The following is a 27500-nucleotide window of genomic DNA, read 5'->3' as shown; positions in this document are numbered from 1 at the left end:
TTACAGTTTTTGTCTTCAGCTTACAGTGTTTCAATGTTAGTGTGTGGCCGTTTTCATTTGAACTTACATACGTTTGTGTATATTGTGTATGTCTGCGCAGTGAAAGGTAATTATGCAACGGTGAGAAATGTCTTTTTTTTTCTCTCTGCAGATGATTGCGCTGCAGGAGCTGGCGAGCCGTCTGCAGAAAGAGGACCTCAAGCGTGAGAAGGCCAAACGCATCCGCAACAAACTCGCCGCCCTTGAGGAGAGGAGGAGACGCATCCAGCAGCTGTCCGTCAAACGCGGAGAGGACTTGGACATGTCCCGGCTGCTCTGCATCTTCACTCGGGACGCTTCCGAGGTCCTGAAGAGCATCATTCATCTCCACGACTACACGAACACTGACTGACTTCACCCCTATAGAACACTGACTGACTCCACCCCTATAGAACACTGACTGACTCCACCCCTACGCGCACACTGGCTGACTCCACCCCTATAGACTCCACCCCTATAGAACACTGGCTGACTCCACCCCTATAGACTCCACCCCTACACGCACACTGACTGACTCCACCCCTATAGAACACTGGCTGACTCCACCCCTATAGACTCCACCCCTACACGCACACTGGCTGACTCCACCCCTATAGACTCCACCCCTATAGACCACTGGCTGACTCCACCCCTATAGACTCCACCCCTACACGCACACTGACTGACTCTCATGACTGTACCTTACTCCCCTCTGCCATTGACTGTGATTGCTGCCCATTTTTACTAGATATGTAGATCATGACAGTCAGATTTAACCGTCAGAGATTATTCTGAATCTCAAGCACATAGTCTTACAAACAGTCCATATAGCAGCAGGGGAGATGCTCAGTCAGACTTTACCATAGGAGATGGTTCTGAATCTCAAGCACATAGTCTTAGTTTAGAGATAGATAGATAGATACATACTTTATTTATCCCGTGGGGAAATTCTGGTATCTAACAATATGTACAGACAATATGATACAATAACAAACAAACAATACAATTCAGCTATGTACAGTGTAGGATTGCAGTGCATAGTTACAGTTTAATGTTCATATAGCAGCAGCAGGAGAGAGGCTCAGTTTGTTTGTTCCTTGATATTAAGTCAATTAGCACACGCTTTTATCCAACTTACATATGTATACGTTTTACATTTACACTGATGGCACACTGCACATCAGGAGCAATTAGGGGTTCAGTGTCTTGCTCAAGGACACTTCGACAGGGAATCGACCTAGCATCCTTCTGTTTACTAGACGACTTCTCTACCTCCTGGACCACTGTCGCCCCCTTAATGTTCATATAGCAGCAGAGAGAGGCTCAGTTTGTTAGTTCCTTGAGCTCCAGTTTCTCCCCCGCAGGCTGAGGAGTGGGTGACGGAGCGCATGCTCACGATGCAGGAGGACACCAAGAAGGACCTGAGCAACCTGCAGACCAAGATGAAGCTGCTCCAGAAGCACCAGGTGTTCGAGGCCGAGATCCTCGCCCACAACAAGATCATCGAGTCTGTGCAGCAGGTGAGTCATGTTTACATTTAGTAATTTAGCAGACGCTTTTATCCAAAGCGACTTACACATGTATACACATTTACACTGATGGCAGACTGCACATCAGGAGCAATTAGGGGTTCAGTGTCTTGCTCAAGGCCGCTTCGACAGGGAATCGAACTAGCAACCTTCTGATTACTAAACGGTCTGATTTTCTACCTCCTGTACCAGTGTCGCCCCCTCATGTGGCCTCAGGGGCCCAATAACGGAAGCCATTCAGTATGCCTTTGTTAATGGGTACTTGTACCTGTATTTGAAGTACCTGTACCTGTATTTGATGTACCTGTACCGGTACTGTATTTTCTGGGGCGGAGGAAGGGCAAACCATAGAAATATCGCTTACTCCCTGCTCAAGGAATTGTAGTTACAAGTCTTTCATGGTTCTAAAAGATCCACTTCGCTCTACTTACTTGTTCATAGTAAAAACGTACAACATTGGGACTGGTAGGCCAGGTTCAGTTTGACCTACAGTACCAGTCAAAAGAAGTGTTTTCTTTACTTTAATTATTTTCTACATTGTACATTAATACTGAACACATTTAAACTACAAAAGAACACATATGGAATGATGTTCTAAACAAAAAAAAGTGTTATCTACCATGTAGAAAATAATAAAAGTAAAGAAAAAACTTCTCAAAAAATCAGAAGGTGTTCAAACTTTTGACTGGTACTGTACTGTACTGTACATAGGGTGTGTGCTAACTGTTAACCTTTGTTTTCACCTTTGCCCTTTGCCCTTTGCCCTCTGGAGGCTGGAGATGAGCTGGTCTCACTGCATCACCCGAAGTCTAAGGAGGTCCATGCCACCGTCACTGCCCTGATCAAACACTGGGAGGCGCTCAAACAGGCAGTGGCAGCAAGAGGGAAGGTTCTAGAAGACAACCGAGACGTCCTGGAGTTCCTGCAGAAGGTGGATGAGGTGGAGATGTGGATTAGACAGAAGGTGAGGAGTGTGTCAGGTGTGTGTGTGTGTTTGTTTGTGTGTGTGTGTGAGTGTCAGGTGTGTGTGTATGTTTGTTTGTGTGTGTATGTGCCAGGTGTGTGTGTGTGTGTGTGTGTGTTTGTGTGTGTGTGTCAGGTCTGTGTGTATGTTTGTTGTGTGTGCCAGGTGTATATGTGCGTGTGTATGTTTGTTTGTGTGTGTGTGTGTGTGTCTGTGTTTGTGTGTATGTTTGTGTGTCAGGTGTATCTGTATGTTTGTGTGTGTCTGTGTGTGTGTGTGAGTGTGTGTGTTCACTAACGCTGGACTGCAAACCTTTTTCGACAGGTGAACTGTGCCGTGTTCATGTTATTGTTAAATACATGTGTATGCGTTCCTCTGAAACAGGAAGTGATGATAAATGTGGGCGATGTGGGAGAGGACTATGAGCACGGCCTTCAGCTTCTGAAGAAACTTAACGAGTTCAGAGGAACAGGGACAGGGGTGAGTAATTCCCATGACTACAGAAGCCAGGATGAGATGGTACCAAGTATCATGGCTTCATTTCAGATATCATAAATAATAAGATAAATACACTTGACAAATGTGTCTCTTCCTTGGCCATTTGTGAAATAATATCTTTTATATTTCATGTAATGACTCCATGGAAGGACTGCCCTTTGGATCACATTGTGTCGACTTTGTCCACAGGAGGTGACTATGGATGACGGCCACATCAGGGCCATCAATAGCCTGGCCACTCGTCTGGAGAGGCAGAACTGTGACGAGCTGGAGACGGTGAAGAAGAGGAAACAGCAGCTCAACGAGCGGTACATTTACCCTCTCTCCCACACACACACACTCACTCTCACACACACACACACACACTCACACACACACACGCACGCACACACACACACACACACTCACACACACACGTGCACACGCACGCACGCACACTCACACACACACGCGTGCACACACACGCACGCACACACACACACACACACACACACACACACACACACGCGCACGTGCACACACACGCACACACACACACATACACATTGTATTGTATTTATCCTTTGAGCATTCACAGATTCACTCACAATTCAAGTGACATCATATCAGATTTGTCCACTCAGAACACTGGTGATGCTTTGATCATGTGAGTGGGAGTGCTGATGTATTGATGTATGTGAGTGGTTGTGCTGATGTATTGGTGTATGTGTGGGAGTGCTGATGTATTGATGTATGTGAGTGGTTGTGCTGATGTATTGATGTATGTGACTGAGACTTCTGATGTATTGGTGTATGTGAGTGAGAGTTCTGATGTATTGATGTATGTGAGTGAGACCTCTGATGTATTGGTGTATGTGACTGAGACTTCTGATGTATTGGTGTATGTGACTGAGACTTCTGATGTATTGGTGTATGTGAGTGAGAGTTCTGATGTATTGGTGTATGTGAGTGAGACCTCTGATGTATTGGTGTATGTGTAGCTGGAGTAATTTCCATGGCGACCTGAGCCGCTACAAGAAGAGGCTGGAGGGAGCCCTGGAAGTGCACGCCCTCATGAGGGAGCTGGAGGAAGTGCGCGAAAGAGCCAACAAAAAGGTGAGCGTTTATGTGTGTGTGTGTGTGTGTGTGTGTGTGTGTGATTGTGTGTGTGTGTGTGTGTGTGTGTGTGTGTGTGTGTGATTGTGTGTGTGTGTGTGTGTGCGTGTGCGTGTGTGTGTGTGTATGTTTGTGTGTGTGTGAGTGTGTGTGTTATTGTGTGTGTTCGTTTGTGTTTGTGTGTGAAATCATGAGTGTTATCTGGGTCATGGGTGCTCTGAGTTGTCTGGGGATTTTCTGTGACCATTGCTGTTAATTGGGTGTCGGTTCTGCTTGTGATCATAATGTGTTATTGTAGATGCTGTTGTTGCAAGATGGGGACTGTGGCTGGGACGTCGACAGTGTTGAGAGTCTGATTCGCCGGCATGAGGAGACGGAGAGGGAGCTAGGGGTGATCAAGGAGAGGGGAACGGTAAGTTGAAGTGGTTCTACACACACACACACACACACACACACACATACACACATTTATATTCAGTTGCTGTTTAGACAAGTTCCGGTTATGAATCTGTATAATAAGCTGATAGACGAAGCATGTTTGACTTTTCTGTGTTCTATGATCAGGGACTTGAAATGCCTTGCAGGGTGTTGGGTAGAAAACTCCTCTATTTAGCCATCACACCGAGGACGTAAAATAGTATGTGCTGTACAGGAGTGAACCTTAGGGTGATGCTCCTCATGATGGGCTGTACAGGAGTGTTCCTTAGGGTGACGCTCCTCAGGACGTAAAATAGTATGTGCTGTACAGGAGTGTTCCTTAGGGTGATGCTCCTCATGATGTAAGAGATGTGCTGTACAGGAGTGTACCTTAGGGTGATGCTCCTCGTGTTCTCCGCAGGCTCTGGAGAAAGAAGCGAAGGGGCGCCTAAGGAGCCAGTCAGAGCTGACAGACAAACTCAAACTGAAGCAGACGGAAGTGAACACGGCACTGCTGAACCTGGAGAAAGAGGTCAAACGCAGGTCAGTGATCCGCTATAACACATGGCCACGTCAAAGCAAAGTTCGTAGATTCAAGGCCAAAAAGCAGCAAAAAAATGCAAAAGTCAAAGACACAGACTGGCACACTGGCCCTGGATCAACTCTTACATTTACATTTAGTCACTAAGTAGACGCTTTTATCCAAAGCCACGTACAAAGGAGAGAATAATCGGGCTACGAGTTTTAAGTTGTTTAGCCATTATCACCCTGGCACGGGGACTGCCAATGGAAACTAGCCTTTTGGCTACAATTGGGTGCATTTACATTTTAATGTTTATCAATGTACACTGTCCCTCTTCATCAAATAAACAAACTGAAACTGAAACTGAAAACGAGCAATAGAGCAATAGAGCAATAGAGCAGTAGAGACCTACCAGAGATAGACTAGAGCAATAGAGACCTACCAGAGATAGACTAGAGCAATAGAGCAGTAGAGACCTACCAGAGATAGACTAGAGCAATAGAGCAATAGAGACCTACCAGATATAGACTAGAGCAGTAGAGACCTACCAGAGATAGACTAGAGCAGTAGAGACCTACCAGAGATAGACTAGAGCAGTAGAGACCTACCAGAGGTAGACTAGAGCAATAGAGCAATAGAGACCTACCAGAGGTAGACTAGAGCAATAGAGACCTACCAGAGATAGACTAGAGCAATAGAGACCTACCAGAGATAGACTAGAGCAATAGAGCAATAGAGACCTACCAGAGATAGACTAGAGCAATAGAGACCTACCAGAGATAGACTAGAGCAATAGAGCAATAGAGACCTACCAGAGATAGACTAGAGCAGTAGAGACCTACCAGAGGTAGACTAGAGCAATAGAGACCTACCAGAGATAGACTAGAGCAATAGAGCAATAGAGACCTACCAGAGATAGACTAGAGCAGTAGAGACCTACCAGAGGTAGACTAGAGCAATAGAGACCTACCAGAGATAGACTAGAGCAATAAAGACCTACCAGAGGTAGACTAGAGCAGTAGAGACCTACCAGAGGTAGACTAGAGCAATAGAGACCTACCAGAGATAGACTAGAGCAATAGAGACCTACCAGAGATAGACTAGAGCAATAGAGACCTACCAGAGGTAGACTAGAGCAGTAGAGACCTACCAGAGGTAGACTAGAGCAATAGAGACCTACCAGAGATAGACTAGAGCAATAGAGACCTACCAGAGATAGACTAGAGCAATAGAGCAATAGAGACCTACCAGAGATAGACTAGAGCAATAGAGACCTACCAGAGATAGACTAGAGCAATAGAGACCTACCAGAGATAGACTAGAGCAATAGAGCAATAGAGACCTACCAGAGATAGACTAGAGCAATAGAGACCTACCAGAGATAGACTAGAGCAATAGAGACCTACCAGAGATAGACTAGAGCAAGAGAGGCCTACCAGAGATAGACTAGAGCAATAGAGCAATAGAGACCTACCAGAGATAGACTAGAGCAATAGAGACCTACCAGAGATAGACTAGAGCAATAGAGCAATAGAGACCTACAAGAGGTAGACTAGAGCAATAGAGACCTACCAGAGATAGACTAGAGCAATAGAGACCTACCAGAGATAGACTAGAGCAATAGAGACCTACCAGAGGTAGACTAGAGCAGTAGAGACCTACCAGAGGTAGACTAGAGCAATAGAGACCTACCAGAGATAGACTAGAGCAATAGAGACCTACCAGAGATAGACTAGAGCAATAGAGCAATAGAGACCTACCAGAGATAGACTAGAGCAATAGAGACCTACCAGAGATAGACTAGAGCAATAGAGACCTACCAGAGATAGACTAGAGCAATAGAGCAATAGAGACCTACCAGAGATAGACTAGAGCAATAGAGACCTACCAGAGATAGACTAGAGCAATAGAGACCTACCAGAGATAGACTAGAGCAATAGAGACCTACCAGAGATAGACTAGAGCAATAGAGCAATAGAGACCTACCAGAGATAGACTAGAGCAATAGAGACCTACCAGAGATAGACTAGAGCAATAGAGCAATAGAGACCTACAAGAGGTAGACTAGAGCAATAGAGACCTACCAGAGATAGACTAGAGCAATAGAGACCTACCAGAGATAGACTAGAGCAATAGAGACCTACCAGAGATAGACTAGAGCAATAGAGACCTACCAGAGATAGACTAGAGCAATAGAGACCTACCAGAGATAGACTAGAGCAATAGAGCAATAGAGACCTACCAGAGATAGACTAGAGCAATAGAGACCTACCAGAGATAGACTAGAGCAATAGAGCAATAGAGACCTACCAGAGATAGACTAGAGCAATAGAGCAATAGAGACCTACCAGAGATAGACTAGAGCAATAGAGCAATAGAGACCTACCAGAGATAGACTAGAGCAATAGAGCAATAGAGACCTACCAGAGATAGAATAGAGCAATAGAGACCTACCAGAGATAGACTAGAGCAATAGAGCAATAGAGACCTACCAGAGATAGACTAGAGCAATAGAGCAATACAGACCTACCAGAGATAGACTAGAGCAATAGAGACCTACCAGAGATAGACTAGAGCAATAGAGACCTACCAGAGATAGACTAGAGCAATAGAGACCTACCAGAGATAGACTAGAGCAATAGAGACCTACCAGAGGTAGACTAGAGCAATAGAGACCTACCAGAGATAGACTAGAGCAATAGAGCAATAGAGACCTACCAGAGATAGACTAGAGCAATAGAGACCTACCAGAGATAGACTAGAGCAATAGAGCAATAGAGACCTACCAGAGATAGACTAGAGCAATAGAGCAATAGAGACCTACCAGAGGTAGACTAGAGCAATAGAGACCTACCAGAGGTAGACTGGAGCAATAGAGACCTACCAGAGATAGACTAGAGCAATAGAGCAATAGAGACCTACCAGAGGTAGACTAGAGCAATAGAGACCTACCAGAGATAGACTAGAGCAATAGAGCAATAGAGACCTACCAGAGATAGACTAGAGCAATAGAGCAATAGAGACCTACCAGAGGTAGACTAGAGCAATAGAGACCTACCAGAGGTAGACTAGAGCAATAGAGACCTACCAGAGATAGACTAGAGCAATAGAGCAATAGAGACCTACCAGAGATAGACTAGAGCAATAGAGACCTACCAGAGGTAGACTAGAGCAATAGAGACCTACCAGAGATAGACTAGAGCAATAGAGACCTACCAGAGATAGACTAGCGCAATAGAGCAATAGAGACCTACCAGAGGTAGACTAGAGCAATAGAGACCTACCAGAGGTAGACTGGAGCAATAGAGACCTACCAGAGATAGACTAGAGCAATAGAGCAATAGAGACCTACCAGAGGTAGACTAGAGCAATAGAGACCTACCAGAGATAGACTAGAGCAATAGAGCAATAGAGACCTACCAGAGATAGACTAGAGCAATAGAGCAATAGAGACCTACCAGAGGTAGACTAGAGCAATAGAGACCTACCAGAGGTAGACTAGAGCAATAGAGACCTACCAGAGATAGAGTAGAGCAATAGAGCAATAGAGACCTACCAGAGATAGACTAGAGCAATAGAGACCTACCAGAGGTAGACTAGAGCAATAGAGACCTACCAGAGATAGACTAGAGCAATAGAGCAATAGAGACCTACCAGAGATAGACTAGAGCAATAGAGCAATAGAGACCTACCAGAGATAGACTAGAGCAATAGAGACCTACCAGAGGTAGACTAGAGCAGTAGAGCAATAGAGACCTACCAGAGATAGACTAGAGCAATAGAGCAATAGAGACCTACCAGAGGTAGACTAGAGCAATAGAGACCTACCAGAGATAGACTAGAGCAGTAGAGACCTACCAGAGATAGACTAGAGCAATAGAGACCTACCAGAGATAGACTAGAGCAATAGAGACCTACCAGAGGTAGACTAGAGCAGTAGAGCAATAGAGACCTACCAGAGATAGACTAGAGCAGTAGAGCAATAGAGACCTACCAGAGATAGACTAGAGCAATAGAGCAATAGAGACCTACCAGAGGTAGACTAGAGCAATAGAGACCTACCAGAGATAGACTAGAGCAATAGAGACCTACCAGAGATAGACTAAAGCAATAGAGACCTACCAGAGATAGACTAAAGCAATAGAGACCTACCAGAGGTAGACTAGAGCAATACAGACCTACCAGAGGTAGACTAGAGCAATAGAGCAATAGAGACCTACCAGAGATAGACTAGAGCAATAGAGACCTACCAGAGATAGACTAAAGCAATAGAGACCTACCAGAGGTAGACTAGAGCAATACAGACCTACCAGAGGTAGACTAGAGCAATAGAGACCTACCAGAGATAGACTAGAGCAATAGAGACCTACCAGAGATAGACTAGAGCAATAGAGACCTACCAGAGATAGACTAGAGCAATAGAGACCTACCAGAGGTAGACTAGAGCAATAGAGACCTACCAGAGATAGACTAGAGCAATAGAGACCTACCAGAGATAGACTAGAGCAATAGAGCAATAGAGACCTACCAGAGGTAGACTAGAGCAATAGAGCAATAGAGACCTACCAGAGGTAGACTAGAGCAATAGAGACCTACCAGAGATAGACTAGAGCAATAGAGACCTACCAGAGGTAGACTAGAGCAATAGAGACCTACCAGAGATAGACTAGAGCAATAGAGACCTACCAGAGGTAGACTAGAGCAATAGAGACCTACCAGAGATAGACTAGAGCAATAGAGACCTACCAGAGGTAGACTAGAGCAATAGAGACCTACCAGAGGTAGACTAGAGCAATAGAGACCTACCAGAGATAGACTAGAGCAATAGAGCAATAGAGACCTACCAGAGGTAGACTAGAGCAATAGAGACCTACCAGAGGTAGACTAGAGCAATAGAGACCTACCAGAGATAGAATAGAGCAATAGAGACCTACCAGAGATAGACTAGAGCAATAGAGCAATAGAGACCTACCAGAGATAGACTAGAGCAATAGAGACCTACCAGAGATAGACTAGAGCAATAGAGACCTACCAGAGGTAGACTAGAGCAATAGAGACCTACCAGAGGTAGACTAGAGCAATAGAGCAATAGAGACCTACCAGAGATAGACTAGAGCAATAGAGCAATAGAGACCTACCAGAGATAGACTAGAGCAATAGAGACCTACCAGAGATAGACTAGAGCAATAGAGACCTACCAGAGGTAGACTAGAGCAATAGAGACCTACCAGAGGTAGACTAGAGCAATAGAGACCTACCAGAGATAGACTAGAGCAATAGAGCAATAGAGACCTACCAGAGGTAGACTAGAGCAATAGAGCAATAGAGACCTACCAGAGGTAGACTAGATTAATAGAGACCTACCAGAGATAGACTAGAGCAATAGAGACCTACCAGAGATAGACTAGAGCAATAGAGACCTACCAGAGATAGACTAGAGCAGTAGAGACCTACCAGAGATAGACTAGAGCAATAGAGACCTACCAGAGATAGACTAGAGCAATAGAGACCTACCAGAGGTAGACTAGAGCAATAGAGACCTACCAGAGGTAGACTAGAGCAATAGAGCAATAGAGACCTACCAGAGATAGACTAGAGCAATAGAGCAATAGAGACCTACCAGAGGTAGACTAGAGCAATAGAGACCTACCAGAGATAGACTAGAGCAATAGAGACCTACCAGAGATAGACTAGAGCAATAGAGACCTACCAGAGATAGACTAGAGCAATAGAGACCTACCAGAGATAGACTAGAGCAATAGAGACCTACCAGAGGTAGACTAGAGCAATAGAGACCTACCAGAGATAGACTAGAGCAATAGAGACCTACCAGAGGTAGACTAGAGCAATAGAGACCTACCAGAGATAGACTAGAGCAATAGAGCAATAGAGACCTACCAGAGGTAGACTAGAGCAATAGAGACCTACCAGAGGTAGACTAGAGCAATAGAGCAATAGAGACCTACCAGAGATAGACTAGAGCAATAGAGACCTACCAGAGGTAGACTAGAGCAATAGAGACCTACCAGAGGTAGACTAGAGCAATAGAGACCTACCAGAGGTAGACTAGAGCAATAGAGCAATAGAGACCTACCAGAGGTAGACTAGAGCAATAGAGACCTACCAGAGGTAGACTAGAGCAATAGAGACCTACCAGAGATAGACTAGAGCAATAGAGCAATAGAGACCTACCAGAGATAGACTAGAGCAATAGAGCAATAGAGACCTACCAGAGATAGACTAGAGCAAGAGAGACCTACCAGAGATAGACTAGAGCAATAGAGCAATAGAGACCTACCAGAGGTAGACTAGAGCAAGAGAGACCTACCAGAGATAGACTAGAGCAATAGAGCAATAGAGACCTACCAGAGGTAGACTAGAGCAATAGAGACCTACCAGAGATAGACTAGAGCAAGAGAGACCTACCAGAGATAGACTAGAGCAATAGAGCAATAGAGACCTACCAGAGGTAGACTAGAGCAATAGAGACCTACCAGAGATAGACTAGAGCAATAGAGACCTACCAGAGATAGACTAGAGCAATAGAGACCTACCAGAGATAGACTAGAGCAATAGAGACCTACCAGAGATAGACTAGAGCAATAGAGACCTACCAGAGATAGACTAGAGCAATAGAGCAATAGAGACCTACCAGAGATAGACTAGAGCAATAGAGACCTACCAGAGATAGACTAGAGCAGTAGAGCAATAGAGACCTACCAGAGATAGACTAGAGCAATAGAGACCTACCAGAGATAGACTAGAGCAGTAGAGCAATAGAGACCTACCAGAGATAGACTAGAGCAATAGAGACCTACCAGAGATAGACTAGAGCAATAGAGCAATAGAGACCTACCAGAGATAGACTAGAGCAATAGAGACCTACCAGAGATAGACTAGAGCAGTAGAGCAATAGAGACCTACCAGAGATAGACTAGAGCAATAGAGACCTACCAGAGATAGACTAGAGCAGTAGAGCAATAGAGACCTACCAGAGATAGACTAGAGCAATAGAGACCTACCAGAGATAGACTAGAGCAATAGAGCAATAGAGACCTACCAGAGATAGACTAGAGCAATAGAGACCTACCAGAGATAGACTAGAGCAGTAGAGCAATAGAGACCTACCAGAGATAGACTAGAGCAATAGAGACCTACCAGAGATAGACTAGAGCAATAGAGACCTACCAGAGATAGACTAGAGCAATAGAGACCTACCAGAGGTAGACTAGAGCAATAGAGACCTACCAGAGATAGACTAGAGCAGTAGAGACCTACCAGAGATAGACTAGAGCAATAGAGACCTACCAGAGATAGACTAGAGCAGTAGAGACCTACCAGAGATAGACTAGAGCAATAGAGACCTACCAGAGATAGACTAGAGCAATAGAGACCTACCAGAGGTAGACTAGAGCAATAGAGACCTACCAGAGATAGACTAGAGCAATAGAGACCTACCAGAGATAGACTAGAGCAATAGAGACCTACCAGAGGTAGACTGAGGCGGGTGATTTGGGTTGCAGGAAGGAGCGCCTACATGAGGCTCATGAGCTGCAGCTCTTCAAGGCCAACCAGCGCCTCCTGCTGGATGTGACGCTGAAGAACAGCTCTGAGATGGCACAGAAAGGTCTGCCCAAGAGCAAGGCAGAGGCCGAGGGCATGATCGCTGAACATCAGGACTGGAAGGTGAAGACGCACAAACCTTTTGCCATATCCCATCTTCTCCCTATCACGGCTTGACTAGATTTTATGACCTTTTGCAAAGTACCCACCATGGTAATATATACTTTTATACATGGCTCTAGAGGGCCTATTACTGAAATAACATGCCTGGACATATCCTAACCATATAACATGTTCTGGACTACAGATCATGTTGTCTAAATTTAGCTTTTTTTCCTCATAATTAATAGCAAACAGTGTTCTTATTCTTGTCTCAGAAATCAAGGACATAAAATGAATGTTTCACGTTGGTGTGTTGCCAGACGGAGATTGATGCTCGTGCTGATCGCATTGACTCTGTGAGGAGCGCTGGGCAGCGGCTGGTGAAGTCTGGCCACAGTTCAGCACAGGAGATCAAGACGGCCGTGAATAGCCTGCAGGATGCCAAGAAGGGGCTGGCCGACGCTTGGCAGGACAGGAGGACTCTGCTGGAGCAAGCCCTTAATTTACAGGTCTCAAAACGCTCCAGCTTATGCACTTTCATTCTCCCTTCTCTTGCCCCATGCTACACACACACACACACAGCCCCATGCTACACACACACACAAAGCTCCATGCTACACACACACACACAGCCCCATACTACAAACACACACACACACACACACAGCCCCATGCTACACACACACACACACAGCCCCATGCTACACACACACACACAGCCCCATACTACAAACACACACACACACACACACACACAGCCCCATGCTACACACACACACACACAGCCCCATGCTACACACACACACACACACACACAGCCCCATGCTACACACACACATACAGCCCCATGCTACACACACACACACACACACACACACACACACACACACACACACACACACACACACACACACACACAGCCCATGCTACACACACACAGCCCCACGCTACACACACACAGCCCCATGCTACACACACACATACAGCCCCATGCTACACACACACACACAGCCCCACGCTACACACACACACACACACAGCCCCATGCTACTACACACACACACACATTCACATTTCATTCTCCCTTCTCTTGCCTTTTGGGATGAGTGACTCACTGTGCTATGATTGTGATGCTGTTGACTGATGCCTGAAGAAGAGGACACATGTGGCGTCTGTATGTTTTCAAAAGCAGTATTAACTTCTTTCACAGGTCTTCCTGGGCTACGTGGAACAGAGTGAGAGCTGGCTCAGCAACAAGGAGGCCTTCTTGGCTAATGAAGACTTGGGGGTCAGTATGCCACTTGCTGATGCTGATCTGTTGTGTACTATTTTGTCTATGGTAGATTTCGCTCTCCGCCCTGGACCCTATACATTAACATAAATACAACTAAATTGGGACAAGTGGCATATCAAGAGTCCTTATTTCGATGACTAACGCCCCATCTCTAAAGCGGATCAATCAATTTGTTTAAAACGTTTGAATAGGCTGTGCCACAAAAATGTATGTATATGTGTTTATGTTGTGTGTGTTTATGTTGTGTGCATTTCTGTTGTGTGTGTGTTTTCTGTTGTGTGTGTTTATGTTGTGTGTGTTTTCTGTTGTGTATTTATGATGTGTGTGTTTGCTGTGTGTGTTTGCTGTGTGCTGTATATGTTGTGGTGTTTTCTGTTGTGTGTTCATGTTGTGTGTGTTTGCTGTGTGCTGTATATGTTGTGGTGTTTTCTGTTGTGTGTGTTTATGTTGTGTGTGTTTTCTGTTGTGTGTGTTCATGATCTGTGTATTTATGATGTGTGTGTTTATGTTGTGTGTGTTTGCTGTGTGCTGTATATGTTGTGGTGTTTTCTGTTGTGTGTTCATGTTGTGTGTGTTTGCTGTGTGCTGTATATGTTGTGGTGTTTTCTGTTGTGTGTTCATGTTGTGTGTGTTTGCTGTGTGCTGTATATGTTGTGGTGTTTTCTGTTGTGTGTGTTGATGTTGTGTGTGTTTGCTGTGTGTGTTTATGTTGTGTGTGTATTTATGTTGTATGTGTTGATGTTGTGTGTGTGCTGTGTGCTGTATATGTGTGCACTGGTACAGGGCTCCCTGTCTGAGGTGGAGCAGCTGCAGAGGACGCAGGCTCTGTTTGAGCAGACGCTGGGGGCGGAGGTGGAGCAGGTGGAGGCGGTGCAGCGGCACGCCCAGCAGCTGCAGCAGCAGAAGCACTATGACTCCACCAGCATCCAGAGCAAGAGCAGAGCCATGCAGCTCAGGTCAGAGACACACACACACACACACACACACACACACACACACACACACACACACACACATACACACGCCCAGCAGCTGCAGCAACAAAAGCACTACGACTCCACCAGCATCCAGAGCAAGAGCAGAGCCCTGCAGCTCAGGTCAGAGGCACACACACACACACACACACACACACACACACACACACACACACACACACACACACACACGCCCAGCAGCTGCAGCAGCAAAAGCACTACGACTCCACCAGCATCCAGAGCAAGAGCAGAGCCATGCAGCTCAGGTCCGAGACGCCGGGGCCGTCTCCACACCAATCAGACCACAAGGAGCACACAATCCTATTTTCTATTTGTAATTCTATGTGTAAAATGTACGAAATGTCTATATTGTTCATTTGTGTCTCGGCACTATACACAACAAGCAACAACGTCTTGACATCATTTAATACGTTTCCACAGCAATCAGAGCACACATTTCTATTTCTTATTCTACATGTTAAATGTCTATGTTTGTCACTAACTAGCAACATTATTTAATTAAATATTGTGTGTAAATATGAGACATTCGATACGTCCTAGTAAGTTTGGCCTGAACGCTATCAGTAATATTCCATGATACAATACAATACATAGCATAGCTGTAACTTTTCCGATAACAGACTGCACACTGCACTTGGTTGTAACCTCCCTCCATCCCCTCAGGAAAGAGAAGCTGCTGGAGACGAGCGGAGCAAGGCGCCAGGCACTGGAGGAGTCTCTGCAGCTCCACAGGTTCTTGGGTGGCAGCTACGAGGTATGGTGCACACACACACACACATGCTACATACACACACAACCCCATGCTACACACACACAGCCCCACACTACACACACACAGCCCCATGCTACACACACACACACACACACAGCCCCATGCTACACACACACACACACACACACACACCCATGCTACACACATGGCTCTGAAAATATTAGGTCCTGTTTGGTTTCATATTGACTTTGGTTTCAAGACTCACCCCGAAACAATGTTTATTGCTAATGTTAATGTTAGTGTAAGTGTAGTGTTCATATTAATGTGAGTATGAGTGTTAGTGTGAATGTTAACGTGAATGTTAGTGTTAATGTTAGTGTGCCGTGCTGAACCCGTGTCTCCTGTACCACAGCTCTGTTCCTGGCTTAATGAGAAGAATGCCATTGCCCTGGACGAGAGCTGGAGGGACCCCATCAATCTGCAGGCCAAGCTGCTGAAACACCAGAGCTCAGAGGCAGAGATCCTGGTCAACCATGGCCAGGTGGAGGCCCTCACCAAGGTAAGCCTGAAAATCTGCAGGCACGAGAGAAAGCTGGAAAAACTTGATGCAATAAAGGTTTTATATTTTTTTGTGCTTCACACCGCAACCCATAATTTGCCAAAATGGACCCTTTAACTGAAGCAGCGGTTTTGAAATGGTTTTGCACATACATTTCAGTGTAATTGCTATCATAACTACTGTGTGGAGACACAAGGCATTTGCAGTAAGCTGTGTGCAAATGAGAGCCTTGGCTAGCACTTAAATGCCATAAATGGCACACTTTCCAACCCCAGGAAGGCGAGCGTATGCTGGCTGCAGGCCACCCTGCTGTGAAGAACATTAAGCCCAGGGTGAAGGACCTGAAGGACAGCTGGACTCAGCTCCTGGACAACTGCAGAGAGAAGAAGTCACGACTCCAGCAAGCCTATCAGGTAAAACACGTGTTGGCAGAACATTCTGCTACATTAGACCCTCATGACCCCCCTCTTAGGACCATCTGCAGGTGTATTGTGGTGGTGTATCACCCTTCAGTGATATATTAGGCCTCGATGACTCCTCTTGTGGACTATCTGTAGGTGTATTGTGGTGGTGTATCACCCTTCAGTGATATATTAGGCCCTGATAACTCCTCTTGTGGACTATCTGCAGGTGTATTGTGGTGGTGTATCACCCTTCAGTGATACATTAGACCCTCATGACCCCCCTCTTGGGACTATCTGTAGTTGTATTGTGGTGGTGTATCACCCTTCAGTGATACATTAGACCCTCATGACCCCCCTCTTGGGACTATCTGTAGGTGTATTGTGATGGTGTTTCACCCTTCAGTGATACATTAGGCCTCGATGACTCCTCTTGGGACTATCTGTAGTTGTATTGTGATGGTGTTTCACCCTTCAGTGATACATTAGGCCTCGATGACTCCTCTTGTGGACTATCTGCTGGTGTTTTTTGATGGTGTATCACCCTTTCCTGATATAGCAGGCCTCGATGACTCCTCTTGGGACTATCTGTAGGTGTATTGTGGTGGTGTATCACCCTTCAGTGATACATTAGGCCTCGATGACTCCTCTTGTGGGCTATCTGTAGGTGTATTGTGATGGTGTATCACCCTTTGCTGATATAGCAGGCCTCGATGACTCCTCTTGGGACTATCTGTAGTTGTATTGTGATGGTGTATCACCCTTTCCTGATATAGCAGGCCTCGATGACTCCTCTTGGGACTATCTGTAGGCACTTGATTAATATATTCTAAAGTCATAAACACTGTTTGGAAATAATCTCCATCACCTCACACCCCCTCTCCTTCCCCCCCACACCCCCTCTGTCCCCCCCCCCCCTCAGGCCCTGCAGTTCCAGCGCTCCCTGGACGACATGGAGGAGTGGCTGAGCTCCGTGGAGAAGGAGGTCTCCAGCAGGGACTGTGGCACTGACCTGGCCTCCGTCATCCGACTGCTGAAGGCCCTACACGACCTGGAGGAGGTGGTGGATGGTCACCTGGAGAGGCTCCAGGCCCTGGTGGGCACAGCCAAGGACTTCTCTGCCCAGGGAAACTTCTTAGCCCAGGAGATACAGCAGAGAGTCCAAGGAACCGTCAACAGGTCCCTGACCTTAATCTGACCTTAATCTGATCTTAATCTGACTTTAAAGACCCTAGTTCTAGTACTTAATCTGACCTTAAAGACCCTAGTTCTAGTACTTAATCTGACCTTAAAGACCCTAGTTCTAGTACTTGATCTGACCTTAAAGACCCTAGTTCTAGTACTGGAGTTCATTAGCAATCCAACTGTTGGTTAGTGACTTAATGGACCATACTGTAGGCTGCATACACAGTAGCTCCTGAGCAGTCTCTCTAACTGATTTGGCGTCTTCATGTGTTGCCCGGTGTATGGCACACTTGCATAGGGAGCTGGAGTGGCAGACTGTCAGTGTAAAGGCTGTCACCTAGTTTTCTATTATGCTTGTGTTAACTAGTCTTAATTTATTTTATTGTATTATTATAGTTAGCTTTTACTATGTTGGCACTCTGGGATTCTTCTGAATGGAGCTGGAGTGGCTCTAGGGAGGTCAGTGTCAGGCTGTCTGTGTAAAGTCCTTGTCTTTCTCCGATCATTGGCAGGTACAACAACCTGGCTGATCCTCTGACACTGCGAAGGGAGACCCTGGAGTCATGGCACATGCTGTTCCAGTTCAACCGCGACATCGAGGACGAGCTGGCCTGGATTCAGGACAAGCTGCCGGCGGCCTCCTCCAAAGACTGGGGCACGTCGCTCCAGAGCACACAGGCCATGCTAAACAAGCACCAGGTCGGCCACATTGCTATTTCACAGCTAGCAATGCTAGTATTAGAAATGTACTGCATAGCTAGCAATGCTAGCATTAGTTAGCATACTCCAAATGCTAGCAATTTACTGCATAGCTAGCAATGCTAGCATTAGTTAGCATACTCCAAATGCTAGCAATTTACTGTATAGCTAGCAGTAATAGCACTCTCATGGAGTGTCTGAGTGTTCTCATTCACTTAAGTTACAAGTGATCGCGTTAATGTACAAAAAAATACAATCCATCTTTGTTTTTTTTATGTCAACCTCTAGGATTGGCAAACTGACTAGGAGGTGCAGATAAATTAACAGAGTTAGCGGTCTGTTGCTATGATACTGACCAATACGTTTGTAATTTGTGTATACCCGTATCCAGGTGGTGATGCAGGAGATCACAAGTCGCTCACCATTGGTGCAGGCCGTGCGAGAGACGGGGCAGAACCTGGTGCGTGGACAGCACTTTGCCTCGCACGAGATCAGCGAGCGGTTGGACGAGCTGAAGAACATCTTCGAGAGCCTGAAGAAGGAGTCGGAGAGCAAGGGCCAGCTGCTTCAGGAGGCCCTCCAAATACAGACCTTCCTCTCCGAGGTGCCCCATTCAATCTGTCATTATGGATGATATCAATCAATCAATCAATTTTTTTTTTGATCAAGACGGACAGTGAACATTCATGAACATTAAAATGTAAATGCACCCAATTATAGCCAAAAGGCTAGTTTCCATTGGCAGTCCCCCTGCCAGAGTGAAAATGGCTAAACAATTTAAAAAAGGCATTAAAATATATATCAAACTGACGATCGCTACATCTCTCTGTAGGCATATAAATATAAATAGAATAGAATAGAAAAGCCTTTATTGTCATTGTATTTGCATACAGCGAAATTTGGAGCGCTGCTCCTGTTGGTGCGACAAGGGACAACATGTAACACAACAACATACTGTGTAACAACAAATAGAACAAATAGCTAAAAATAGTGCAAAGTTTTAAAAATGTAAAGAGTTAGGAGTTCAAAATGCGGTGGCATAGATAGCACATACTTTTCTGAGGTGGTTTACAATAAATACAGTTACATTTTGTTGTTATATTTGATGGTGTTGTGGGTGGTGGTCTACAGAACTGCATTAAGAAATCCACCTCCAATTATACTTTTTAAAGCACATTACAGATCACAGCATGGAGTATTGGTGTTCCTGAAGAGTAGAGTGTGTTCACCCTTGGCCCAGGTGTCTGAGCTCGAGCTGTGGATGGAGGAGCAGAGGCCGGTCCTGGAGTCCAAGGACTTTGGGAAGAGTGAGGAGGCCACGGAGGCTCTGCTGAAGAAGCTGGAGGCCGTGGCCCTGGAGCTGGAGAGCCACCAGCTGAAGCTGACCTCGCTCCAGAAGAGAGGAGACCAGATGGAGCGCAGCGGCCATCCTAACAGGTACATTAAATCAATAAATATTCCAGCAATGAAGACTGATGACGTAATAATAATAATTTATTTTATTTTTAACGCACTTTTTATTCAGACGAATCTCAGAGTGCCTACATATTAGAAACTAACTTTAATAATACAATAAAATAAAACAATGAGTTAACATAAGCATAGTAGAAAACTTACTGGTCCTAACAGGTACATGGATCAATAAAGATTCCATCAATGAAGACTGATGAAGTATAGGTATTGAAACTAACTGGAGGTGTTTACCTTCATTCTTCACAGATGTTAACCCTTTTTTGTATAATAATGATCTACTCGAACAATGTAGAAATTACAAATACATTTTAAAATCAAACAATTCCATTTCCATCTTTTAGTCAAACAAGCACCATTCAGTTCGATTTTTGCATCATTGCCTTCTATATAATTACATTAACAAACCCCCATTAAAATGGACCGGTATCAATGTACATTCTTCCATTTCCTCCTCCAGTCATCTAGTGAGTAAGAGTCTGGCGGATGTGTTGGAGCAGTTCCAGTCTCTCCAGAGGGTGTGTGCAGAGCGCCGTGCCGGCCTACAGGATCAGCTGCACCTGTACGTGTTCGAGAGGGAGGCCAGAGAGCTGCAGGACTGGCTCCTCACACGCATCGCCCAGGCCCAGTCTGAAGACTACGGACAAGACCTCGAAGATGTGGAGGTATGCTTTAAAATGTTTGTGTGTGTTTCTCTCTCTCACTCTGTGTGTGTGTGTGTGTGTGTGTGTGTGTGTGTGTGTGTGTGTCTTAACATAATATCTCCAGTGAGTTGTGTGTGGGTGTCTTTGTGTAAGCTCTTGTGCTGAATTCAATTCAATTCAATTCAAAAGAAGCTTTATTGGCATGACCATAACATTGTAGAGTATTGCCAAAGCATTTGGGTTGGATATATAAAGTGATTACATAAACAATACATATATCTATATACGTACAGGGTACATGAATACTATTAGACGATTGAAATGCCTCATTGCCACATTACCCTCTCTCGTCCTCCAGGTGCTTCAGAAGAAGTTTGAAGACTTCTCCGCGGAGGTGGGCTCCCTGGGCCAGCACAAGCTGGGGAGCGTGCAGCAGCTGGGGCGGAAGATGGGCTCCAGCGGGGTCCAGCTCAGGGAGGAGGCTCTACAGCAGCTGTGGGATGAACTCAACCGGGCCGTGAAGACCAGGGCAGAGGTGAGAGCACTAACAGGGGAGGGTGCAACCGTGGTGGTGACTCACCGGGTTATTGATGGAGTATAGGTGTTGTTAGTTAGTTGTAGAAGTTAGAAGTAGAAGTTGTAGAAGTTGGTTATGAATCATGACAAATCTTAGGTGATGGTTATGATTACTGTGGTATCCATAGTCAGTGCATTTGTAACGTCTTATGACAAATGTTTTTTTTTTTCTAGTCTTTTCTTTTTCTCTTAGAAAAAAATAAATTCAAATAAGGTATTTTAAAAAGTCTGCCTGCTGTTATGGTGTCTTGGGTGTTGATGTTTGGCAATCGTTGATGTTTTTCTCAGTAGGGCCAAAGATTAATCTGCAGAGTCCCAGGCAACAAACATAAAATATATTTTCATTGTACTGGAAGAAATCACTAGTCCATTGATCTTTGCCCTGTGGTTATACTCCACGGAATGTGTAGAGGCTGCAACATGCATGCTGTCAGGAAACAATGACACAGTGAGCAGTCATGAGGGGTTGAATGGTACCCATTGAATGATTCACCTCTGGCAGAATCTGCACTCGGCCCGTGAGGTGCATCAGTTTGACAGCGACGTGGACGAGCTGAAGAGCTGGATGAGCGAGAAGGAGGCGGGCCTGGACTCTGAGGAGCAGAACCACGACCTGCTCAGTGTGCAGGCGCTGATCCGCCAACATGAGGGATTGGAGGTAAACTAACATGATGCTTTTCCAAACGGATGCTTTCTGCTTGTGTGTGTGTGTGTGTGTGTGTGTGTGTGTGTGTGTTTGTGTTTGTGTGCTCAGTGAGCAGGCGCTGATCCGCCAACATGAGGGCTTGGAGGTAAACTAAGATGATGCTTTCAAACAGTGTCCATCACAGGGACGGGGGGTGTGGGGGGGTATTTGTGAAATAAAGTATTGATTTATTTTATCATGAATGTGTTTTCTGTTATTAAAGCTTTGCTGTGTGTAGGTTTCTCAGAGTAGAGTAAGAGTTAAGGGTTTTTCCCTAGCAGTATTCCAAGTATGTGGCTTGGTGATAAACCTCCTACTAGAAGAGCCCTATGGCTTAATTCTCCTAACAAAACAAAGCCATAGGGCTCTTCTTTTAGGAGGTTTACCACTCCCTCTGAGTTAATTTACCCACGGTTGTCACTAATCCACTTGGAATAAATACCCCCTTGTTGGATAGATGTTTTTTTGTTGTTTTCATGATCAGTGTCTATGAGTGCTTTAAAGGAGTGTATGTATCCTTTTGTAATCGTTCAAATTAGTTATTTTCCATTGGGTTACACGGTGATGTAGACATTTTATGAATATTTTTGTAATAGTTTGTGGGTCACACACAACACAGTTACACAGCTGGGCCTCGTTCCCCGATAACGACGTATTTTAACGGCCTACGTGGATTTTGGCGACATGGTAGACTCAGTAACACTTTCTATTTACGAGCGTTTCCGAACATCATCTTAAAGTCAGGTGCACAAGCGCAAAGTGCACGAGTTCTTAAGTATCTCTTAGGGTGGAGCTGTCCATCACAGTGGTTCTGAAAGTAAAGCAGTCGATGTCAGACGAGTCGATTTTCTCACTTGTGTACATGGGTTTCTCGGCTACGTCATCACTGGTTGCGTGCGCAATCTCGCGGCAGAAAGAAGCAAGATAACGTTGAAGTGGATGAGAAAGCTGTGGAGGAAGGCAACATGACAGGGAGTTGTTGTGTGGTGAACTGCTCTAACAGAGTTGGTAAGATGTTCAGTATACCTAGGAGGAAGCATCCGTTTGCCAGGAAAAATAAAATATCAAATCAAATATAGAAAAAGGCTCAACAATGTACAAGGTTATGTTTGGGAATATGTTGAGGGTGTGTGCAAGCATTCATGCAACATAATAGGGAACGGTAGGCTAAATAAGTAATAAACAATACATTTAAACTGGGCTTTCTGTATTCATTTGTATTAGGGTATGGCTTTCTGCCGCGGATTTGCGCGCACAGCCTTCAATGTTTGTATACAAGAAACCCATGTATAGGCTCATGAATGAAGTTCCAATATAACAAGTGTAGACATAAGAACAATACCTCAATAAATATATATAGGCTAGCGGGTGCCACCCTCTTGATTGATTTCCAGCCCGGCTCAATGACATGTCAATTTCCTAATATTGCAGCCTAACTACACAGTCAGAAAAGCCATCTCCTTAGTTCGATAACATATTATTTGTATAATCTTTATTTTCAAATACTCAAAATTCTTTATTTCTATTTTGATGGGAATAGGCAGGTGAAACAATGACATTCTCATGATGTGCTATACACAGAAACATCGTTTGGATTTCTTCTATAATAGGCCGAACGACGCCCCTGGTGGATTGCATCGCTAAGTGTGAAGTTACTACTGGTCCTGACCACACGTAGAATTCTTCTCAACGAAAGATAAACTTAAGCTAAGTGCGGCGTCGGGAAACCGCTCTGCAACGTACGATCCCTCTTACGACCGATTTCAAGTCCTTTTTAGCGTTCGGGAAACGAGGGGATATGTTCATGTAGTTCTGTGTGCTTAATTTAACTGTGAACAGCATTTTATAAAAATTCACTGAAATATGTTCTCATCTAATGCCAATATTGTTTATTAAATACTGTCTGCTAAAACAAGTTATCAGTAAGGCGGAGTAAGAGGGAAGTGGAGATTGCAGTACGGCAGCAACACCTTCTGAAGCGCGTCTCGCAGTAGGTCCTCACACGGAACCCCCGTGCCGGGAGGGCACACGGGCACGGCGGTGCCGAGTAGAGTCAGCGCGAACAAGAGCGTGACTGTGAAGCCTACCGTGCAAATCACTGGTTTCAGATAAGGTGATAGACTCCACTCCGGCAGTATCCCATTAAGCACCTGTAAAACGACAGGTCATAACCATGGGCATCGTTAGACCGGGGCTACATCCATGGAAGGTGAATGCTATGAATAGCCACATATCTCAATTTATTTTTCTCTAAAAGTAAGAATAACTAGAAAATGCATTTCCTGAAGGAAATACCAGTGCATGAAATGCAAAGGTTAAGAAAGGAAGAAGAAAAGAAAGAAGAGTGAAAGAAGGAAAGAAGAAAGGAAAGAAGAGTGGAAGAAGGAAAGACAAAAGGAAAGAAGAGTGAAATAATGAAAGAAGAAAGGAAAGAAGCGTGAAGGAAGGCAAGAAGAGTGGAAGAAGGAAATAAGAAAAGAAAGAAGAGTGAAAGAAGGAAAGAACAAAGGAAAGAAGAGTGAAAGAAGAAAATAAGAAAGGAAAGAAGAGTGGAAGAAGGAAAGAAGAGTGAACAAGAGTGGCTCTGGATGAAGAGATAAAGAGAGAGTGAAAATATTGAAAAAAGGAGATAAAAATGGAGTGAAGAAGAGAGATTGAGGGTGAGAGAAAGTTGACTGAGAGAGAAAGATGGAGAGATGGAGAGAAAAAAAAGTAGAGAATGGATGGTGTCTTAATGTTCCTAGTTACAGTTAAATTGAGAGGGACAGAGAGAGTAGAGGTTCCTTTGATTTGGTGCAGCTGTCAGTGAAGCACAGGTGCAAGCCAGTTTAAAGACCCTATTATGATGTCATAATGGCCCAATGTAAGTCAATGGGAGAAATTTATATTTGTTTTTCTTTAATATCTTAAAAAGTATAAAGTTTAGAAAAGTGAAAAATACATAGCATAAGTGTCGTTTACAAGACCTACGCGTCAAAGTTTGAATGAAGTTTCTACGTTAAGCGGTTCGGGCTGAATTAATCGCAGAAAAAGGTAACAAGAATAAGAAGAAGAAGAAGAAGAAGAAGAAGCCTAGGAATAACAATACAGGGCATTTCATGCACTGTAATAAATACATATAATCATAACTAATACGACCTATTCATCTGTCATACCGATCATGCAACTGAAGCGCTCGAAAATAAAGTGTTATTATGCAAATACGAGTATGTTTTGAGACCTCTGTGTTTCATTCAAGCAGCAAATCTTTATGAAGCTATAACAGACTTTAAGTTTGGCATTGAACTAAACAAAATCGGCATTTTGATTAAAAAAACTAAACTAAACTAAAACTAGAAAATCGGCATTGAACACTTGATTTGAAATTCACGTTGGGCACTGAAAAGACGTTTCGTTTGTTTGTTTATTCTGTTGTTTTTTGTCAATGACAATATTTCCATTGCTTCTCTGGCAGACTTTTTTCAGTGCATTTTTCCCTAGGTAGTAGCCTACGTATTTTTTCCGATGTCAGTACTTTCAGTGTTCTATTTTTTCAGGTTTTTTGAATCAATTCCGAATCCGATTAAGCTTTTTTTCAATACCAAACTTAAAGTGTCTGTTTAAGCTCCGTAGATCTAGGACTACTCCACACTACTTGGCAGTTGGCACTCATGCATTTTGTGTGAGAACAAGAGGAGAAAGAGAGATTGTACGGGTTACAGGGTTTGTAATTGCTAGCATCTGGTGGTGAGTCTAATCTGGGCAAGAGCAAGGGAACAAAATAATGCGAACGGGTTAGACTCAACTTGAATACATCCACTGTATCTCCAGACTTCACTCACAGGCCTGTCTAAACCATGGTTTACAAAACAAAGGCTTGCGTTGTGTTTCTGATATTCAAACAGACAGTATGATGCTCACATGAAATGCGATTTCTGTCAATAAAATCCTCATCAATGTTTTCTCCGTTAACAACCCCGGCTTTATGCGTAACCCATGACGATGTGACAGTGATGGTATAAACAATTTAGTAAACTGCTGTTCTATGAAAAAACTTACAATTTGTTTGTCCACAGAAGATCTCTCCTGAGCTTGCTCGGCTTTAAACAGGCTCAGTTCTTCGTAGAAACTGAGCGGCCTGGCGGGTTTATCCAGACGTGGAGCTTTACCCAAACCTTTGTTCTGGCATGTTCCGAAAGATGTTAGGATCTCCTCCGTTGGTGCTGTAGTGATCTCGACTTGTAAATCTGTCGTTCTCTCATACAATACTTCGACCAACTCCAAGTGTTCTTGTACTGATGAGCTCAGTTCTTCGAGAGCGGCATCTCTCTGCGTTATCTCTTCGTCCATCTGCTGAACGGAGTTCTGTCCGAGCGCCTTCTGGTACTTAAGCGTGCTTATACAACTGCTGAGATTTTGAATTTGTTCTCTGTCCGTCTTTTTTATATGTTGGAGGATTGACATTTCCCCGAGGCGAGATTCCAACTCGTTTCTGAGATCAGAAATGTTCGCCTCAAGTGCACTCCGCCCGAACTGTAATCTAGTGAGAATTTCTGCGCTTTTTTCTAAAGCAGAGCGCATCTTTCTCTGGTCCTCAGGTTTAGGACCAAGGCCTTGACATTGTTTTGACAGCCTCCTGATTATCAACTTCAAGTTCAGGTTATCACGACGAAGAACGCGGTTCCGTTCTTCCGCTGCATTGTTGGCCTTTTGCAGTTCTGCGCTCTCCATCTGGAGTCTCCTGCCAGACAGCAGAAGAGGGGCCAAGCCAGTCTTACTTGTGACACTCAGCATCCTGGAGTTTAGACTTGATCCTCAATGAGCGTAGCAAACAGATTCCCTAAAGACTAATTAACACTGTGATGTAGAACAGATTGATTTGCTTCGACAAATTGTTTCCTTTTGGTGTCCCATTGAAGCGGACCGCACCCGCGTAGGGATGCGGTAATGGTCTCTTTGTCAGTCCTCGCTTTTGTAAAAGTTGTGAAAACCTGGTCTAGACTTAAACTGATCGAAAGAAACAGAAAACAAACTTTATATGGGGTAGCTTTCAGAGACCATTGTGACGTAATAATGCGAATTACGCCGGAGCGCAAAATCGTTCATGGGAGCTGTGCAACATGACGTGACGTGTGCAACGATGAATTTAGTTTTCATTGAATGCATAATCGACTAGCATCAAGACATATAGAAATAGCATGTTATTATAAGTTTGCTTATGTTCAGCTCTGTATATTTTACAATGAAGTATATTATGACAAAATTCGTGTAAAAAACACAATTTTTTGGAAATCCCCAATGTTAACAATTTGTGAAATCCTTAGAAACCATCATGCTGGAAATTGAATGGGAGATGTAACATCTAAGGAAAAAAATACACAAATTTGCGTTTATCTATATGTGATTTTTTGCACCTAATTCATAAACGAACATTGAAGAGTAAATTCAAAATTCATTTCATCCACCTCCATCCTTACCTGACCCCTCATCAGTCTCCCGTCCTTTATCCCCCTTCCTCTCCTCACATCTCTTCTAAGCATCTTTCACTTTTTTCTCCCTTGTCTACCATTTCAACACATCACACCCCCGGGT

General features: G+C 44.4%; 1 protein-coding gene across 1 annotated transcript in view; it reads left to right on the top strand.

Annotated features, from left to right (window-relative positions):
• The window catches only part of sptbn5 (spectrin, beta, non-erythrocytic 5), a gene marked incomplete at both ends in the record, with an annotated part of 78870 nt that overhangs the window by 41234 nt on the left and 10136 nt on the right, over nucleotides 1-27500 (top strand). The window contains 22 exons of the mRNA XM_080850265.1: nucleotides 152-343; nucleotides 1383-1538; nucleotides 2320-2511; nucleotides 2896-2991; nucleotides 3199-3317; nucleotides 3990-4104; nucleotides 4403-4516; nucleotides 4943-5064; nucleotides 12568-12730; nucleotides 13030-13218; nucleotides 13920-13997; nucleotides 14787-14959; nucleotides 15662-15752; nucleotides 16123-16269; nucleotides 16545-16682; nucleotides 17593-17849; nucleotides 18368-18554; nucleotides 18946-19158; nucleotides 19795-19991; nucleotides 20485-20689; nucleotides 21027-21203; nucleotides 21747-21902. Coding sequence (XP_080706391.1) covers nucleotides 152-343; nucleotides 1383-1538; nucleotides 2320-2511; nucleotides 2896-2991; nucleotides 3199-3317; nucleotides 3990-4104; nucleotides 4403-4516; nucleotides 4943-5064; nucleotides 12568-12730; nucleotides 13030-13218; nucleotides 13920-13997; nucleotides 14787-14959; nucleotides 15662-15752; nucleotides 16123-16269; nucleotides 16545-16682; nucleotides 17593-17849; nucleotides 18368-18554; nucleotides 18946-19158; nucleotides 19795-19991; nucleotides 20485-20689; nucleotides 21027-21203; nucleotides 21747-21902 — 3477 coding nt within the window. The remainder of the gene's footprint in view (nucleotides 1-151; nucleotides 344-1382; nucleotides 1539-2319; nucleotides 2512-2895; nucleotides 2992-3198; nucleotides 3318-3989; nucleotides 4105-4402; nucleotides 4517-4942; nucleotides 5065-12567; nucleotides 12731-13029; nucleotides 13219-13919; nucleotides 13998-14786; nucleotides 14960-15661; nucleotides 15753-16122; nucleotides 16270-16544; nucleotides 16683-17592; nucleotides 17850-18367; nucleotides 18555-18945; nucleotides 19159-19794; nucleotides 19992-20484; nucleotides 20690-21026; nucleotides 21204-21746; nucleotides 21903-27500) is intronic.

This window comes from Sprattus sprattus (genome assembly GCF_963457725.1).
Source record: "Sprattus sprattus genome assembly, chromosome: 13".
NCBI classification, from domain to species: Eukaryota; Metazoa; Chordata; class Actinopteri; order Clupeiformes; family Clupeidae; genus Sprattus; species Sprattus sprattus.
This window is presented reverse-complemented; position numbering and strand designations above follow the sequence as displayed.